This window comes from Nannobrachium achirus, assembly GCF_963921795.1.
Source record: "Nannobrachium achirus genome assembly, chromosome: 6".
NCBI lineage: Eukaryota > Metazoa > Chordata > Actinopteri > Myctophiformes > Myctophidae > Nannobrachium > Nannobrachium achirus.
In genome coordinates this window covers 40,708,049-40,726,108 of record NC_137815.1, presented here as the reverse complement: position 1 = coordinate 40,726,108, position 18,060 = coordinate 40,708,049, and the positions used below count along the sequence as shown (strand labels likewise).

General features: G+C 43.1%; 1 protein-coding gene across 1 annotated transcript in view; it reads right to left on the bottom strand.

The window, feature by feature from the left end:
- Positions 1-3,710: 3,710 nt before the first annotated feature.
- Positions 3,711-18,060, bottom strand: part of LOC308287104 (zinc finger E-box-binding homeobox 2) — a gene marked incomplete at both ends in the record, with an annotated part of 32,965 nt that continues 18,615 nt past the window's right edge. The window contains 7 exons of the mRNA XM_080728224.1: positions 3,711-4,339; positions 4,774-4,957; positions 5,470-7,016; positions 7,867-7,978; positions 8,198-8,391; positions 9,703-9,918; positions 11,696-11,992. Coding sequence (XP_080584350.1) covers positions 3,711-4,339; positions 4,774-4,957; positions 5,470-7,016; positions 7,867-7,978; positions 8,198-8,391; positions 9,703-9,918; positions 11,696-11,992 — 3,179 coding nt within the window. The remainder of the gene's footprint in view (positions 4,340-4,773; positions 4,958-5,469; positions 7,017-7,866; positions 7,979-8,197; positions 8,392-9,702; positions 9,919-11,695; positions 11,993-18,060) is intronic.

The window sequence follows — 18,060 nt, the reverse complement described above, 5'->3', positions numbered from 1 at the left end:
TTTCTCTCCCTGTTTCCTATCAATCTAGGACCAAGGGAAATGCCGGTCAGCGAACTTAAAGTGTTTAAGAGGTTAAACATGCGTAGTAACACACTTCACATATCTCTGCTTCGTTAAGCTGTTGGACATTTGCAATCAAGCTTCTCAAATCAAGCTATCTATGTTTGTATTACTCTAATGCAGGGCTACTCAACTTAAGATGGCTCAGGGGCCACTCAGCAAAATACAAAAAATCAGAGTATTTTGGACATTTAGTCTAGACAATGATTTTGTAACACACTGCATGAGTAGTCTAAAAAATAAGGAAACGCACTAGAAAACAGACACATTTCAATATGTAAGGACAAGAACAAAAGAAGAAATGATTAATGATGAAATTACGAAGTTTCTTATTTTGGAACAAATAAAATAGCAAAAAAGTATTTTTGGAGAGTAACTGAAAAATGTACAGAAATTATTTGTCCACACTGAAAGTAGACAAAATATATTTTTATTGGTATGACCATGGCGGGCCGCATAGACATGCTGCTGGGGCCGCATGCGGCCCACGGGCCGCAGTTTGAATAGGCTGCTCTGATGATTATGCCTTCTAAAGTTTGTGTTTGCGACGTGACAGTCACTTATCTCCCGATTAGGGAGTCTTACTGGTTTTATTGCTATAATAGTTGTTTTTTAATCTGTGGGGAGGAGAGGGGTGGGTTCTATCTAGACTTGTATGGTTAGCGAGTTGTTGACTAATCCTTACATCGCTCAGCCTGAGCACATGCACCGCAACCACATACTGTATGCAGGTTCCCAGTCATGAACTCCCCAACTCTGATGAATCATCATGCAAATAGATAGACACACAAAAGTGTAAGTGACAAAGCAGTATGTAGATGATAAATGGTAACTGGTAGGTGTTTACTGTAATGGGAACTTGAGTGGCATGGACCACAAGCCAGTCCCTGACACTGGGTTTTACCCGTCCAGGATTATAATTACACGGAGAGTGATTTTAATTGTCCTATAACATTTTAAATTAGATTAGATGCTACTTATCCTTGGTTTTAAATCACTGATCCTTGTAGAATTGTCGATTAAAAAATAAATAACATAGATACAAGATTCTGGTAACAAATTATATACAATTTTATTACAGATATTCACAAACATGCAAAGAACATAAAAAAAAAGAAGATAAGAAAATACAAAACGTTTAAGTGTGTTTGTAAGAAATATTGCTTCATTACAAGTCTGTCAAGGCAATGTGAGGGTAGACAAAATATGCCTTATTTGCCCCCTGGGGAAAACAAAAAAGGAACTATGCAAAACAGGTTTAGCACTTGGTTTTTGGCATGTATGCATATCTTTGGTGACACACACAGTGTGTGAGAAGTGTCTGTTGCATATAGTGTGCACGGACGCTACAGGCTTAGTTACGCCTCAAGCACCACTGTCCTATCTCTTCATACCACGGCTGCATCTGATTAATCACAGTGTCTAAGTACATCTAAGGCACGTTTCAGGTTGGCTGCGTCGCAGGCGGAAAGAGGAAGCTAAAAGCCGGTGCACTTTGTGTCCTGAGTCTTTAACTTGACCCTGTCGTCGGGCCTCCAACAGGCGGTCCAAAATGTGTGACACATTATTGTCCCCGTGGTGTGAACTAAGACGTTGCAACACATGTAAATTATTATGAGCGAGACCAGACAGCTTGGCGTATAAAGAAATAAAATGGCTCCATATGTTTATTACTTGAAATATGGAATGGATCGTGAGACAGTGCAAGTTTTATTTGCCCCTTCAAAGGAAAAACCTCAAAGAATTACCTCATTATCATACTCCCACAAAATCCCGTCCAGAAATGCGACTAGGGGACAACAGTCCACTAACAAGGCATGGCATTTAAAAGGTGCAGTCATCTTATTTTTCCTTTTAAAAAAGGAAAAAGGAATAAACAAACCACTTTCAGTTCACTCTTCTAGAGATCCTTCCTTCCTTTGATGCCTTTAGTACCAGCATGGTGGTCAACAATGAAGTTATAACCTTCTGAAACCTGTAGTTAACCACGTCACGCTTGTGCCATCTGACACATTTCACAGCATTTCACACAGAGAGAGAGCCCTGGCGACAAACATGCCTGTTTGCTCTCAACCTTTAATTGTCAAAATCTAATGGCTAGGTGTTTTGTCGTATTGAATGGAAAACAATATTTTTCATTTATGGCTTGAATATAAGAGGTCAGGTTTTGATGAGAATAATTAATACCACACCATATTCAGAAGTGAATATAATGTGCATGGATAAGAATGTTATCTACACAACTCAAGAAGACAACTTTAACTTCTTTAATCTATAGGCTAACCTTAATGGACAGGTTTTCTTTTGCCTTCCCCTTTTCCCGTTTGTATCCATCATGCCAAATAGGATAAAATGTCCCCACTTCTTTCAATGTTGAGTTCAGTGCATTTCAAATACCAGATAGGGCCTTATAATTTCTTAATTTTTATCCCACGATTTTGTAACCCATTTTCACCCATTGCCAATTGCCTATGTAATCCTGGGCTCTGCTCTCCCTCTGCTGCGCCTGGGGAGACAACGGACTGACCTCATGCTTCCTTCTATGCATGAGGAGTCCAAGTTGCTTCTTTTCACCTGACAGTGGGGATTTTCCCAGTTTGGACACGTTATTCCAACCAATTCCTTTCCCCTCCATCAGGTGCCCCGGCTGGCCAGGGAGAGGCATTATAGAGACCAGGATTACTGCATGTTTTTGTGAGGGTATCTACCCTAGGAGACACGGGGAGAACATGCAAACTCCACACAGAAAGGCCCTATCGCCAACCCCACCTAGGGTGTGGGCGCTGATGACGCGGAGGAGGGAACACGCCCCCAGCACCCACATAGGGCCCACCATAAGGCCTTATAAAGCGCTCAGCCTAAATGCTTCAGAGGCTGGTTACTCTATACTCTACATTGATAAAGGTTAAGAAATATCTCCCAAAAAACTGCATGATGGCAAAAACTAGGAAAGTGGACAAGTTGAAAAGTACTGGACTATCCATTAAGTGACATTAAATAAGTCTGCATTCAACACAGCTACTCCCACAGGACAACAGTAAAAATATATTGAACCAAGTAGGCTAGCTGTTATTAATTGGTACTGTGGTTGCATGATACAACTAATATTGAGATCATCATCTTAATGCTCATGTGGGGACCAACAGTGCAAGAGCAGTTTATCAAATGTGTAAAAAGTGATATGTCTCCACTAACCCATTAGACCTGAGGCCGATTTTAAAAATGCCTTCTAAAATCTAACTTTACAAAAAAAAATGTAATCAAAAGAATAAATAATGTACAATGACACAGATGCTATAACAATGTATAAGCTTTCCAGGTCTAAATGGGCTAACTGCGCTGTGACTTTAAATCAACTAAAGCCATGGCAACTGTGGTGGTGAGCGTAAAGTGACTGGCACACTGTAAGTCACAGTAACACATCAAGTCCATATCGTATGAAACAATACTGTCCATTGCATTGTTACACATTGTGTATGGCTGCATTGTAAGGCTCTTTTTTTTGGTCAATTCTGTGGTACATCCATCGTATAAAAAAGTCTGTTGTATTATTTAAAATCCTTTTTTTAATTAAAGTGTAACATTATTATGTACTGTAGTATAAGTATTGCCGTGGCCTTTTAAAGTTCCCATAACACTTTGATCCTGGGTCATTGTGAGACCGTTGTATCCAGGCTCAGGTCATAAGCGCCAGTTTCTCCATTTTGCTGATCTGTTTCTTGGTCCCAGAGATGGTGCTCTGTGCTTTCAGCCCCGACACGTTTTGCTGTATCGTTGCTATCTATCGTGTTCTGCTCTCCGTTCAGTTTGTCAGGCAATTCTTGCACACGGTCAGGCTCGGCACGCCCTAGCCTTTCCTCTGCTTCCTCTGATAAACTCAAAGCGTGATCATCTCTGGGCCTCTCCTCTTTGTCTTCCTCCACCTCCTCCTCCTCTTCCTCCCTGAGGCCTCCGGGGCCTCCGTCCAGACTCGAGTCACTGAGGAACAAGTGGGGGGTTTGGGCGTCCTCCGCGGAGAGCGACAACGTTCCCCCGACATTGTTGCCCGTTCCCGGGGTGAGCGGTGGCTCCTCTGGGTCCTGGTCGGGGTCCTGGTCCCTGCTGCAGTAGGCGTAGCGGTGGTTCATGTGCTGGGAGTAGGAGCCCGAGTGGGAGAAGCGCTTGCCACACTTGTCACACTGATAGGGCTTCTCTCCCGAGTGCAGCCGGCTGTGCTCGATCAGGTGGTGCTTGTGCTTGAAGGCCTTGTTGCAGATCTTGCACTCGTGCGGGCGTTTGCCTGTAACACATCCATAGAAAAGGGTTAGATTATCTTCTCAAAAGAGACTTATATAAACATATCGTCGCTGTCGGGCAGAAACCTCGTATCTCCAAGTTTCAAATTTGTACGTTCTTTCGCAAAGTAAAGCCCTGCTTCATCATACAAGGCCGTCGCACAAAAGTAGTGAAAACAGCCGATCTACAAGCACACAACGCCTCGCGTTAAATCATTTTTAAACTGATGAATGTAAAATGAACGGTTTTGGACATACAAGGTTTCCACCCGACAACGACGATATATTGTTATTTGTTTTTCATTTTAAGACTTTCATATCAACTGTTTTATCAACCGAATATAGATAAACATTAAAACTAATTCTCTAAACATATTCTCTTCTTTGCGTTTATATTTCTCGATATACGTATAATTGCAGGTATGCGTGTGCCACTGACCTGTGTGTTCATATTTGTGTCGTAGCAAAGAGCTGCTCTTCTGGAAGGTCTTTTCACAGATGTCACAGGCGTACAGGCCTTCCTCTGTCTTTTTCAGTCTCTTCCTGCCTGGGCCTCCTTCTCCGTCCATCCCGTCTTCCATTAGAGAGAGGTAGTCGAGACCTCCATGACTTAACACCTCGCCCTGGGTACAAAAACAACAAATCATTAGTATTCATTCATTTCTAACACAACACATGGTTCACCACATATAATAATAATTTCATTTGCCCCATGTTTTGCATGTACATGACCTAGAGTAAAAATGGCAAAGGTGTCTTTTTTTCTTTTTTTAATGTTTTTTATCCCACGGTTTTTGTAACCCATTTTTCTCACCCGGTGACTACCTAACCTGTAGTCCTGGTTTCCACTCTCCCCCTGCCGCGCCAGGGGACATTGGGGAGCACCCAGCTGGCTAGGGGGAGGTAGTATAGAAACCAGGACTACTACATGTTTTTGTGTGAGAACATGCAAACTCACCACAGAAAGGCCCTATCGACCAACCCCACCTAGGGTGTGGGTGCTGATGATGCGTGTGGAGGAACACGCCCCCAGCGCCCACAGCTTCCCCCGGCGGGAATCGAACCCAGGACCTTCGAGCTGTGAGGCGAAGTGCTAACCACTGCACCACCGTGCCCCTCTGCAAAGGTGTCTTACCATTAAAGCTTGTCTCTCCTGGTGGATCTTTTTCAGCATAGCATCTGTGTCCGTCTCCATCATGTAGGTCATAGGGGAGAGGAAACCAGGGCTGGACGCTGGATGGCTGAGGGAAAGAGAGGGGATGCTCTCATGCCCTGGTCCCCCTAAACTGGCCTGGAGCATGGGGTTGAATACAGGGAACCCGTTGTACATGGAGCCTCCAAACACAGGACCGGCAGACCCACCATAGAGCTGATGGAGGGCCAGGTGTTGAGGTTGGCTCGGACTCATTTTCCTAAGATGCTGCTTCTCGAGCTCTCTCTTCTCTCCTCTGGATGGCTTGTCATGGACAGTTTTGCTTCCCCCCTCTTGATCTGTAGGTGGCTTGGGGAGGGACAGGTCCAAGGGTTCATTCTGAGAGCCAGCGGACCAGGGGCTTCTGTTCTGTGGGCCCGGCCGCTTCTGAGGCGAGGAGAAATCAGGAGGACAGACGGAGAGGTCGAGGCAGAGAGGAGAACCGAATCCTGTGGATGGAACTCTCCTCCTGGTCTGAGGTGATGACAACTCTGTGGATGGGCTGACTGGCTGGCCTGGACTGCCGCCTTCCAGGCTGGACCAGTATGGTCTCGAGGGCAGGGGTTCAGGGCGGTGCTGTGAGGGCGAGTGCATTGCAACCAGAAGCTGCTGTGGTACAGAATGCCAGTTAGGTTTCTGTACTGGCGACTTGTCTTCGGAGAGGCCATTGGCCGCCCCGCTCGGTTTGCTGTTCTCCGTCCCTTGGAGAGAGGTTCTGCCAAAGAAGAGCGGCGGTGAAAGGTGGTCTTTTCCATGAGGAACATCCGGCATCTCCACAGCCTCTCTGTTCATCTTACAGAGATAGCGCTCATGTTGCAGGAGCACTGCCGTGTTTGGAAAAAGCTGTGAGCACCAGCGGCAGGTCACCGCAAACACCCCTCTGTCCCCTTCGCTGGACTTGGCCCTCTCACGTTTTACACTTCGGTCAGGTGACGCCTTCCCATCATGACCACCTCCGTTGTAATTCACCCTCCCTTCATCCACCCCAGCCCCTCCTCCACCTCTCCCCTCCTCTTGCTTCACCTCCCTGTGTAGCATCTCCTGCAGCATTTGCTCAAATTTGGCTCCGGAGGGGAGATAAGGCAACAGGGTGGTCCCTTTGAGGGCGCCGGCCATGGGGTCCCAAAGCCTGGCCAGGTCGGCAGCTCTGGGGAACACCATGGGGTTGTGATGGTTCTCCTGTGCTGAGATGTGATGGTGAGCATCCTCCGTCATCTGGCCCAGAGGTCTGACGTAATCTTGCGCATGAGAAGGGAATGGAGAGCTCTTGCCGTTGCTGGTCCTCCCCCCGCCTGCGGGGGGCGACGTTGGGGAGGAGTGGTGCGGGTAGGAGTTCTGGCCGTGTCCGTTAAAGATCCCTCCTCCTCCTCCTGACACACTTCCTCCGTTTCCTCCTCCGCTCAGGCACTTCTTGCTGCTCAGATGAGAGCTGTAAGAGCCTGAGTGAGAGAAGCGCTTCTTGCAGTTGGGGCACTCGTACGGTTTCTCACCTAAAGGAGGAAGTCCCACAGAGACAGATCAGTCACGAGACGTAGCACTTTGGTATTAAAACAGCCTAAGCACGGGGGTGAACCCTTTGTTCTTCTCTTTTAGCTGGTTCATAGTCTACACATCCATCCCCTGTGCACTGTGCAGTGTACATAGTCTGTAAATGACAATATCAAAGTTTCTTTTCATATATATATTTTTTTACTTTCTTCTTTCAATTGTATAGTCACTTTCACTGCCAGCCCCTACTGTCTGTCTTGGGGAGGGTGGTGTAGACCAGTGTTTCTCAAACATTCAAATTTCAAGGTCTGCCCTTAACTCTGACAGTGTATAAATGGAACCAATCATTCGGTTCCCCCCTAAGACCCCCTAAAGGCACCCACAGAGTCCTTGGAATACACTTTGAGAAACACTGGTGTAGACAACCACATGTTGTCTGACTAGCCACTTCTTTCACTTGGCATAATGCCTTGTCATCTTGAGGCATGTAGAATAATACAAAATATGGACTTTTATTTCTGAGTACTTCATGTTTTGATTTATTGTTCCTGAGGAGGAACATGCTATCCTTCCCAATTATGCTCCCTGATGAGCAGGTGCCCGATCAACCTGCTAGTGCAGCGACAGAGATCACCGCCCTCCCCAGCTGGCTTCCCACCCACGAACACAGCCAGTTGTGTTTGTTGGAGCGCACCACGGAGGAGTTGAACCCCCAGTCTCCAGGGTGGGCAGTGATGTTACCCCTGAACCACCCAGGAGCCCATATGTTCTAAGTGAAGGCAGGGAGTTACTACAGAAACAAAAGTCAAATGTGTGGGCAGCTACAGCTGTTTTGAAGATATTCAGTCTCACCACTGTGAATGCGTAGATGCTCTTTGAGGTGGTGTTTGTACTTGAAGGCTTTCCCACACTGTAGACATTTAAACTTCCTGGCCTCCGTGCCATGGTCCAATGCAAGAGAGTTCTGAAATCAAATTGAAATATTTCTTTTTAATTACAGGGTTAAGAAAGTGAAGTGAGAAATTGAGAGTAAATGCTACATTTTTGCCCATGACCCACACACGCCTTGTTAAATTTGGACAAATCTATCAGAGAATATTATAATAAATCACATTAATCTATCAGTGTTTTGGGGAACAAGTTACAACGTAGTTTTGGCAATCTTATTTGAGGTTTATCTCACCTTGTCTTGTATTTGGTTGTGCAGTGCAACATGCCTCTCCATCTGTGCCCTGTAGGTGGCAGTATATCCACAAAGTGGACAGACCATGTGGCTCCCTTCCCTCTCCTGGCAGTATTTGATGTGCTCCCTGAGTGAGGCTCCTCGCTGGTAGGTCCTGTGGCAGAATGGACATGCCTGCTGCATCCTCAGTGCGTCTGGACTCAGAGGGTGAGCATCTAGGGGGAGATTGAGAGGTTTGTTCACCCGAGGTCATACAGTCCATTAAACAAACAGTGGTTCCCCAAACTGTTTGAACATGATGTTCAAACATAGTAAAGCTACCTTGTATAATTACGCTTCGTGACCATAGCTATTGTTATACTAAGCCGGCATATTTCACTATTAAGTTGGTCAGCAAATGAAAAAGGGTCCTATATGCTAGTGTCCATTAGGATGTGCATGGTGTTGAGCTTATTGGCATATTGTAGGGCTTGGACCGTTAATCAAGAAGTTTCTTTACTCATGTGCATGCAGAGCGTTTGCTGCGTTCTTTTCAAGCTCTTTACTGTGTTTGAGGATCACTGTCTGGTGTTTCAATAAGCCTAATAGGAATGTCATTATATAGTATTTATTTAGATAATGTCATGATAATTAACCACTTGAGCCCTAATTGAAACTGTTGTATGATACGTCATGCGAAAACAGTCGATTTATAAGCTCTCAACAACGTGTTGTGATCTTGTAGTTGTGCTATTTTTGGAGCTGTGTGAAGCACAGGCTCCCTATACGTGGCTGTGTGGGTCTGTCTGTGTGTCTGTCTGTCTGTGTGTGTGTCTGTATGTAGCCTGAACTTCCTAAACTTCGGCACGCTACTAGTCCCACAGTTTTGCCACCACACACTCGCGCCATATGTCAAATCGACCGGCTTACTCGGGAATCGTGGGCTAGTAACTTGCTAAGAGAAAGGTTCAATAGTTTAATTGATATTAATTTATTAGTGAATTAATTTTCCCCATTGACTTATAATGGGAATCGCAAAAACTCACATTCAATTATTTGTCTCTCGCAAACCATAGGGGCTAGAGTTTCAAGACTTGGAGAGGAGGTTCATAATGATTTCAAGGATTAAATAAAAAATAATTGTGTCATTTGGCCGCATGGTGGCGCCATAACACCCCACTTTACGTTTTGGCCTGTAACTCTTGAACCGTAGGTCGGAAAATTAAAAATATTTTTTCCCTGGATTCCTTGGGTCATGACGCATCTCCCCATATAGGCCACGCCCATTTGCGCCATGATAGATTTTCCGCCATCTTGAATTTTCTCCAAAACACCCTTTTTCCTCCTTTTCCTACATATTTTCTTCAAATGTCACCAAAAACGGTACACATGATCCACACACACACACACACACACACACACACACACACACACACACACACACAGCTCCACTTCACACGGGTGTGATTTTTTTAAATAATAATTATTATGACATGGCCACAGTAGGGCTGGTATGGTAAACCTACCATGTCCCTCAGGTGAGCGGTGGTGGCTTCCGGGTGACCACATGGCGGGTGGCAGCTCATCAAGCCTGCTGCCAGGGTGGTACATGGTGGCAGTGCCATTATGGGGCAGGTGTGGGTGGTCCAGGAGGCTGGCTGGGTTCGAGGCCTTCCTCAGCTGCACAAGGATGTCATACTGGGCAAGGTCCTCCAAGGCATTCTGGGAGTCTGTGTTCTGACCTGGATAAGGATAGAGGGATTTGGAACATCTAAATTGGAACTTTAAAAGGTCATACATTGTCTCGGGAGTTTTGCTGTTGATTTGAGTCATGGCGCACACCTCAGCTTGCAAATGGAGCTATGGAGCTTGCATTCACAGAATCGTAACCACCACTGCGATCTTGGGAGCGTTTACATTAGATTAGATGGCACTGAACTTTTGGATCGTGATAATCCGATACATCTGTACTGTAGTCCTTTCAGTAGCTGTGGCACAGGAATAAGAATGCCTGTTTGAGGGCATCATTGCTTCCGTTATAGTACTGTACATTATACACGTCAAATAGTATATACCACACTGTGTGTGTGTGTGTGTGTGTGTGTGTGTGTGTGTGTGTGTGTGTGTGTGTACAATGCACACACATGTATGGCTTCGTTTATATAGGGGGTGACGGTATTGTAAAATGACACTGCCTGCAACTGAAAATAATGGGGCTAAATTGTTGAGTTAAACACAGACTGAGGAAAATCTATTTTGGGGCCGATTAGCTGGACCTAGTGCTAGATTTTTGGAATATGTTTTCTTTTTTCATCCATGCCATTGACTGCAGTGCCATGCAGCCAGAAAGACAGAAAGCCACAGACATACGTGAAGGAGAGCGGGGCGCCTTCTATCATGACTCAAGCCAGTCAGCTTTGCTTACAGCGCATTGACTTTGAGGAAGATTTTTCAAATGTTTGCAGATGTTGGCATATTTTGAGCCGTTTTCATGTGGCATGGGGAAGAGCCGGTGTGGTTGGCGTTGTAAAAACTCAGCTTTGCCTTCATCAGGGCAGGCCAAATCACACGAGGCGAGAGGGCTAAGTGATTGTTAGTAGGCAAGCCGCGCGAGCCTTTGATCTCCTCTAAATAAAAGGGAAAGCCTTGTGTCGCCCCGTTCTGATTTCAATACCGTAACGTCACCTCTTTGATGCATGGAAATATTGTTACATCGTGTGGGATGACTTCCTTTTGTCATGCTTTCAGAAGGCACTTTTTTTCAAACAGAAGGAATAGCCTATAGGAATTAACTCTCGACTTCATGGGGAGCTGATAAGAAGGTGTATCTTGAAGGCTCTGAGAACTAAGGACCCCAACAATGGAACGGTCTTGCATCAGAAAGAGCACTATAAACTTGTTTACAGATGCACACCAAACACCAAAACCACAGCAAAGGACACCTAAAATAGGATTTATTGTTGAATGGCCTCATTAAAAAAGATAAACATCCCAATTATGGTACAAAATCCACCTTTGCTGTTACGGCATAATGTGACTCTGCTTCGCCAAGATGCAGCGGTGGAAAGTAACTAGTAACTAGTAACTTTACTTAAGTACTGTACTTAAGTACAGTTTTGAGGTATTTGTATTTTACTTTAGTATAATACTAATACTTTTACTTCTAATATTGTACTTTTATTCCATTACATTTATTTGCAAACTTTAGTTACTATTTACTTTGTAGATTTAGATTATTATTACAAAACATACATTAACACAGCCCTATATATATATTTTGGCCATTCGAAAATAGCCGATCTACAAGTGACGCATTGTGAACTTGTAGATCTGCTATTTTCAAAAGATTTTATACATTTGAAAACGTGAAATGAGACATTCTGCATCATGGGTAATTTTAAGTACATTTTGATGCCAATAGTTTGGTGCTTTTATTCCAGTAAAGTTTAAATTCTGGAATTTACACTTTTTACAAAGTATAAATAAAGCAAAGTGAGTACTTTCCCCACCACTGCTTACCATACATCCTAGGAGAAGCGTGCTCTTCCTCCCTGTGTGTGAGAGGTGGGGCAGGGGCAGCAGCGTCTCCCTCAGCCTCCGGTGCCTCAGCCTCCGCTGCCCAGTGGTTCTTGCCGTCGGGGCTGAGGCTGTGTGGCCGGCCGGAGCGCGCCGCCGGGCTGCCGGGCTCCTCCGTCCCCTCGCTGGGCGTCAGGCTGGTCTTTTCCAGGCTCTCCTGGCAGTCCTGGGGCTCCAGGCTCCACAGGCCCACCTCATCCTCTCCCTCGGAGCCCAGCGAACTGGCCCGCTCGATGTCCACTGTGGGAGGGGGGCGGAACGGAGATCAAAGAGGAAGAAGAGACGTTAGACGTTAGGTCACATATAGGAGTTGCTGTTTTTAAATGCAATATCATTCACGTTCACATGGAGGTCTGCTGGATAGATTTACGCTCAGCACGTTTCTGGGTGTCTCACTGAGGAAGAACAATGTAATACTCCCCACACACTGTATTGTAAATCACAAAGCCCTACCCGTTTTAAATGCATTTTCAGCGCAACAATACATTTTAAAATCAAATGTCTGGCACATGTGTCTTTGATCCATATTCCATATGAGACACAAATTATTTAGTAGTGTAAAATGCATTTTTTCCCACTAGGATCGAGAATGTCATAAACATGTGCTTCCTATCAACTAATATTTCATATGGCTTTGCATGGATTGAGCTGTAGATTATGATCAACATAGGCCAGCTAACAACCTACACAATTACACAACCGATGTCAGTAACCGAAACCAAAGCGACAAGACACAAGAGTGGGTGGGGCGGGGGGATGGCACCACCAGACATTTTGCAAAAGTTTCATGAATTTCAGAATGTTCCTCGCATGATGTTTGACTTTGAAAACCCCATAATTATTTGTTTGTGCTCAATTTCAGTGCCGCTGCAGTATCCCATTACCTTGTAGGCAAAGGGAATGAAATATTCTTCATGTGAAGCAGTTCAATGTGTTTCTTATCAGGAGATATTTCATATGGCTTTGTGTGGGTTGATCTGTGGATTAGGATCAATACAAGGCAGATGTGTTCAACTTGCAACCTACACAATTTCACAAAGGGGATCCAGAACTGGAAAAAGTAAGGTCACTATAAATTATGATTGTTTCAGCAATCGTTACTCCGTACATGATGTCGAACTATAAAGTTAGAAAATCCCCACGATGATTTGTCCTGGCTCAGTTTCAAGTGGCATTTCTACTAAGGAGATGTTTTACCTGGGAGGTACACAGCCAGGGATGAAAATATTGTTTGTGTGAAGTTGAAAATCCGACTTTCAAATTATAACACAATTACATAATACGCTTCAAAAATTGGAAGACAGAAATGAAGACAGTTTATTTACCCCTTTAAAAAAAAGTCTTCCTTTGTGCATGACTTAGTAAAAAACAGAACTGATACTCTGATGTTAAAGGTCTGTTGTTGCTGCTGTACCCCATGTGCCCAAACTGGAGCTGAATTGGAAAGGCACACCACTTTTTCCCATGGCAAGGACAATAAATGACAATCATAAACACATGCCCGGGATTTCAACTGTAGGCTTGTATTTCCCAGGCTCTTGTGAGGACTCTCTTCGTCTTCCTCCCGCTGATTGGCAATATCCAATCACAACCAAATAACTATCCTCTCCACAGCCTGAACGATATATCGGTTTGGCCGATATATCTGTAATTGTTTGGCTTTTTAGACAACATCAGTACTGGTAATTGTGCAACCTGTGTGTCCCAAATTGTAATCACTTTCAACCTGGTACCACTGTTTTGGGCAAGGTTTTGTCCTCAAAAACACAAAAGTGTTATTATGTTTTATTAATTATATTTTGGGGGGGGGGCATTTTCAAACCTTTATTCGATGCCGTCAGTGAAAAGAGACAGGAAATGCCTGAAGAGACAGATGGAAACGGACATGCAGCAAAGGGCCTTCGGTCAGATTTGAACCCAGTTTGTGCTCTACCAGGTGAACCACCTAGTTTTTCATTTTTTATTTATTTACTGTAAACAGTTGTGAGCCAGGCCAGAATTACCGTAATGTGACTAACCTTTGGTTTTGTTAATGCCTTTCATAGAGCAGATATTCTTAGAAATTAAAGACATGTGGGTACATTAGAGGAGACACATCCTGTCAGATACCATATCTACATGGCAAACCTTTTAAATATTGCTCACACTGAGCTGTCACAGCCAATACACATACACTCACAAGCAAACGTATAATAAAACACTGAGTAATGTGCGTAGCTTTTCAGCTATGACTAGCTTGATGGGCAAAGGGAAGCCTATTGATACCGGGGAAATGTACACGTAAGTGAATCAGTGCAAGCCTTACGCAGTGTACAAACGTGATTCATTGTTCTCACTGTCAGCAAATGATCTGCTGAATGCTACAAAACATATTTGCTGTCTTACATCGCATTGGCAAATCTCAGAATTTATAACCGACATGTGTCTCCATTTGTATCTGCAAATTGTATCTACCGTTCCAAGCTGATTACAACCTTGTGAAAAACAGCCACATGCGAAACATCCAGATTCTCTCCTCTACAGTAGGCCACGCCACGCAGAGCGCATGCAACGCTATACGCTATACGGAGCCCATGTGGAGGGGAACGACTTGCTTTTATGGGGGGTGAAATTGGTCATCAAAACTGCTTCCACAAAGCGGACAACTATGATGTTGAAGTTGGCCTATCGGCTCTGCAGGGGTTTCCGTGTGCGTTCCGGGGCACACTACCACCGCCGGGCCTGAGAGAGGAGCACAATCTGGTCCAGATTAGTGTCAAATTGGCTCTAATTTTCCCTCCCATGGCAGTGAGTGACACTGGGCCCGTCTGTGCTGTCATTAAAGCGGTGTGCCGCTGGGATGGCTTTCATTATCGGACCCCTTGATTTATTTATTTGGATGGCGTGTGCATTCTTCAGCGGGTCTTTGAATAAGACCAATAGAGCTTTTAAACCTTGCAAGGGGTTTGGGGGGGGTGCCTGGGTGTGCACATTGCATGCGTTTTGCATCCATATTTACTGTCTGTGTCACAGATATGTATGTATGTCAATTAACAAAGGACTTAACTGAATGATGGAGTGTGCATCTCTTTAACGAGTGTGTAATATGTCAGAGGACACTGAACAGAGAGAATGGTATACTGTACAGCGCAGCAGAGCGCAGAACAGCTATTTTGCATGTGCATATGTAGTGTGCGTGGGAAGCATGTGACTCATATCCAGAGAATGCTCACTGAACTGTGCTGCATCATGCTTGACAATGTCAATCAGTTGGTCCTCTGGGACTGTTTTTGTTGTTTTACAACAATAACATGTGCAAATGTTCATTGCAGTAGTGTCCTTTTCATCTCTGACAGTGACAGACTGCTAAGTGTCATCTGAGAGAGAGAGGATCATAACATAACACGTGATTACGTGAGGCCTTAAACGTTTGCGTATAGGACCAACCATGGATAAACGGATCCATAGATTAATATATTGGTCGTTTTGTGTGCATTTGGTCGCAGCCTGATTTTAGGAGAGGTAAATACATATGAAAGGACAGAATATCCTACGTACCACATGAAAATACAATCCACATGCAGTATCAAGCACATCTAAAATCAAGGAAAAGCAAATCGCGTTTCAGCAGTACAATTTCTTCCTTTTTATTTTGCAAAGGCTCACAGTGGTGCAAAGATCATTTTATTGCTAGAGTGATTTTGGAGAAATAGATCCTGGTCTGTTTACAGCATGGTGGGCATCTACAGTAACCCTGTAAACACATGTGACCCGTTATTTACTTAGTAATTATGTGGTGAAATGGTAAGTACACGGTAATGACCTAGGAATTACCTTGTTTGTTTCTTTGGGTTTCAAATTGCAACAAACATGACTACAGGCCTCATTTGCTACATAATTGCTACCATTTCATGTTGATGTTATAAAAAATGTTTTTTACAAAAATGGTAGATTATAAATCATTAACGCTATTTGACCTAGATGCCTTTACTAATTGGGAGACCTAGGAAAATGTACTTCCCATTTCTATTAGTTATACTGTCTCAGAGCTGCTCCAATAAAACAAGGATTTGCTCGATTACGGTGAAGGACGGGTAAATCAATCGTTATTTTTTAATTGTTACTGAGCACTGCTGCCGTGGTAAATGTGGATATTATTATTATTATTATGAGCAACGTCCAGATTGCGTGCAAATATTAATATTAGAGAACTTTCTGTGTCTAGTTGTAGATTTAAATAAAAGCAGAATATGTGTTATAATGTAGACAACCTATATCATTTACAGTCAGTACCATATACTGTATAGGACTTTAAACTCAGATACAAATATAAGTTACAAATGCAATTTCTTTAGGATTTCTATTAGTATTTTTGCTTATTGCAAGTTGTATTTTAAATTGTCAAGTAATTGTACTGACCACCTAGAAGAAATGAAATCCTTTTTAACAATTTTGTTTGATCTGACATAACTGCTTCATTGTGGAAAGAAATGTAACGATGCCTGCTACATTCTAGTGAAATTAAGATTGTTTCTACATGGTAGCAATAGCAAAAAATAACTTAACAATAAAATCCTAGCATTAATAAGAACAAGGCATGCTTCATTTTCATTTACAAATTCCTCAATCTTAATCTGGCCTCAGTCTGTTAAAAATGTAAAAACATAAAAACAACTGTGACCCTTTGCAGCCACCTGCCATCTACAGAGGCCTTTCCACGCATTACTACAGACATGTTATTGTATGTACATGCAAGTAGAGCTCTCTTAACTTTTCTCTGTTTTGAGCTGCCAGAAATGAAGTTAACAATCCTGCCAAGTAAATTACATCCTCAATCACTGGAAATGCATTACCTTCATACAGTATAAACATTGGCTTTACTGCTGTATATAATACATTTACTAGAGCCATAACGGAAATAAGACCGCTAGGATTTTTTTTTTGGTGTAATCCATTTAGACTAAGTGTTTTGACTGTACTCGTGCTGTTTTACATTTCTGTCTAATAAAATATTGATTAAATCAATCAATCAATCAATCAACTATCCTACAGTTTACATATGGACAAATGCTTGTCATGGGCTAATGCTGTCGTGGCTGTGCCTGCTCCACAGGTGTCAAAAGGAACTATTGTGACATAAATTTGCGACAAGCAAACCACAGACACGGCAAAACGAGCACAGCAACGTCGTCATTTTACATTACCTACACTCCTACAGTACGCCTGCGGCTCAGTGAGGAAATAAAATCCATTTTCATCTGTAGGATGATCGTCATATAGTTACAGTATGGCTGCCCTCGAATATATCATAGAAATCAAACGTGCCATTTAAGAACACACTTAATGTGGGAGTTCTTTATTCAAAACTGCTATCTGACATTCACACAATGAGTCACACGGGACCACAACTAAGAACAAACACCTCCCACCACCTGATCACCTTCGTCTACTCAGCATCACACACACACACACACACACACACACACACACACACACACACACACACACACACACACACACACACACACACAGACACACAGTCCCATTCTCTGAAGATACGAGACGTTCTTTCATTGTTTTTGGCCTCCTTTAGCCTAACTACACTGAGAGAAAAACACCCATTTGGAAATACGTACAGTATGTCTCACTGTTTCTTGCTGTGTTGATGCACCGAATACAAATGTAATATATAATAAATATATATTACAATATGTAGTGTTGTAAGTGTTGTTACACTTTGCAATGTTACTGCTCTTGCCTTTGGGAAACAAAAAGCTATTTAACAATCCAAACGTTTACAAGCGTTGCTTATTTATGTTGTGTAATGTTTATTCAAAAATGCAATCTATCATTTCGGAACTGTCAGGTGTTTCATCGCTCATTGTTTAAACATTTTTCAATATTTGCTAAGGCTGTGAGATGGTACATTGCATTAATATTTAAAGTTTAAATGCAGTTTGTAAATCTTTCTTAAGTGCTTCACAATGGACGACTAAAAGGCCAGTGAGGACAGAAAACAGTAAAACATCAAAGGAATTGTGAGAGAACAGAACACACATTAACATAAAGTATAGTGTGAGAAGCTAAAAGCAGGAATAACAGACGGTACAAAGCATACTTAAAACATCAGACAGAGTGAAAGCTGTTCTGTTTAAATGATCCGACATCAAGGAGTGGAGGAAGATTTAATCATGAATGTATGTTCATGACAGAAAAGCTGGTGTTAAATATTCAAAATGGCAGAGATCTCGTTTCAGCATAAAACACTTAATTTGTTTGTTTTTTTCTTGTTTTTCTTTTGCATCCAAATCCATTTCATATACAATTAT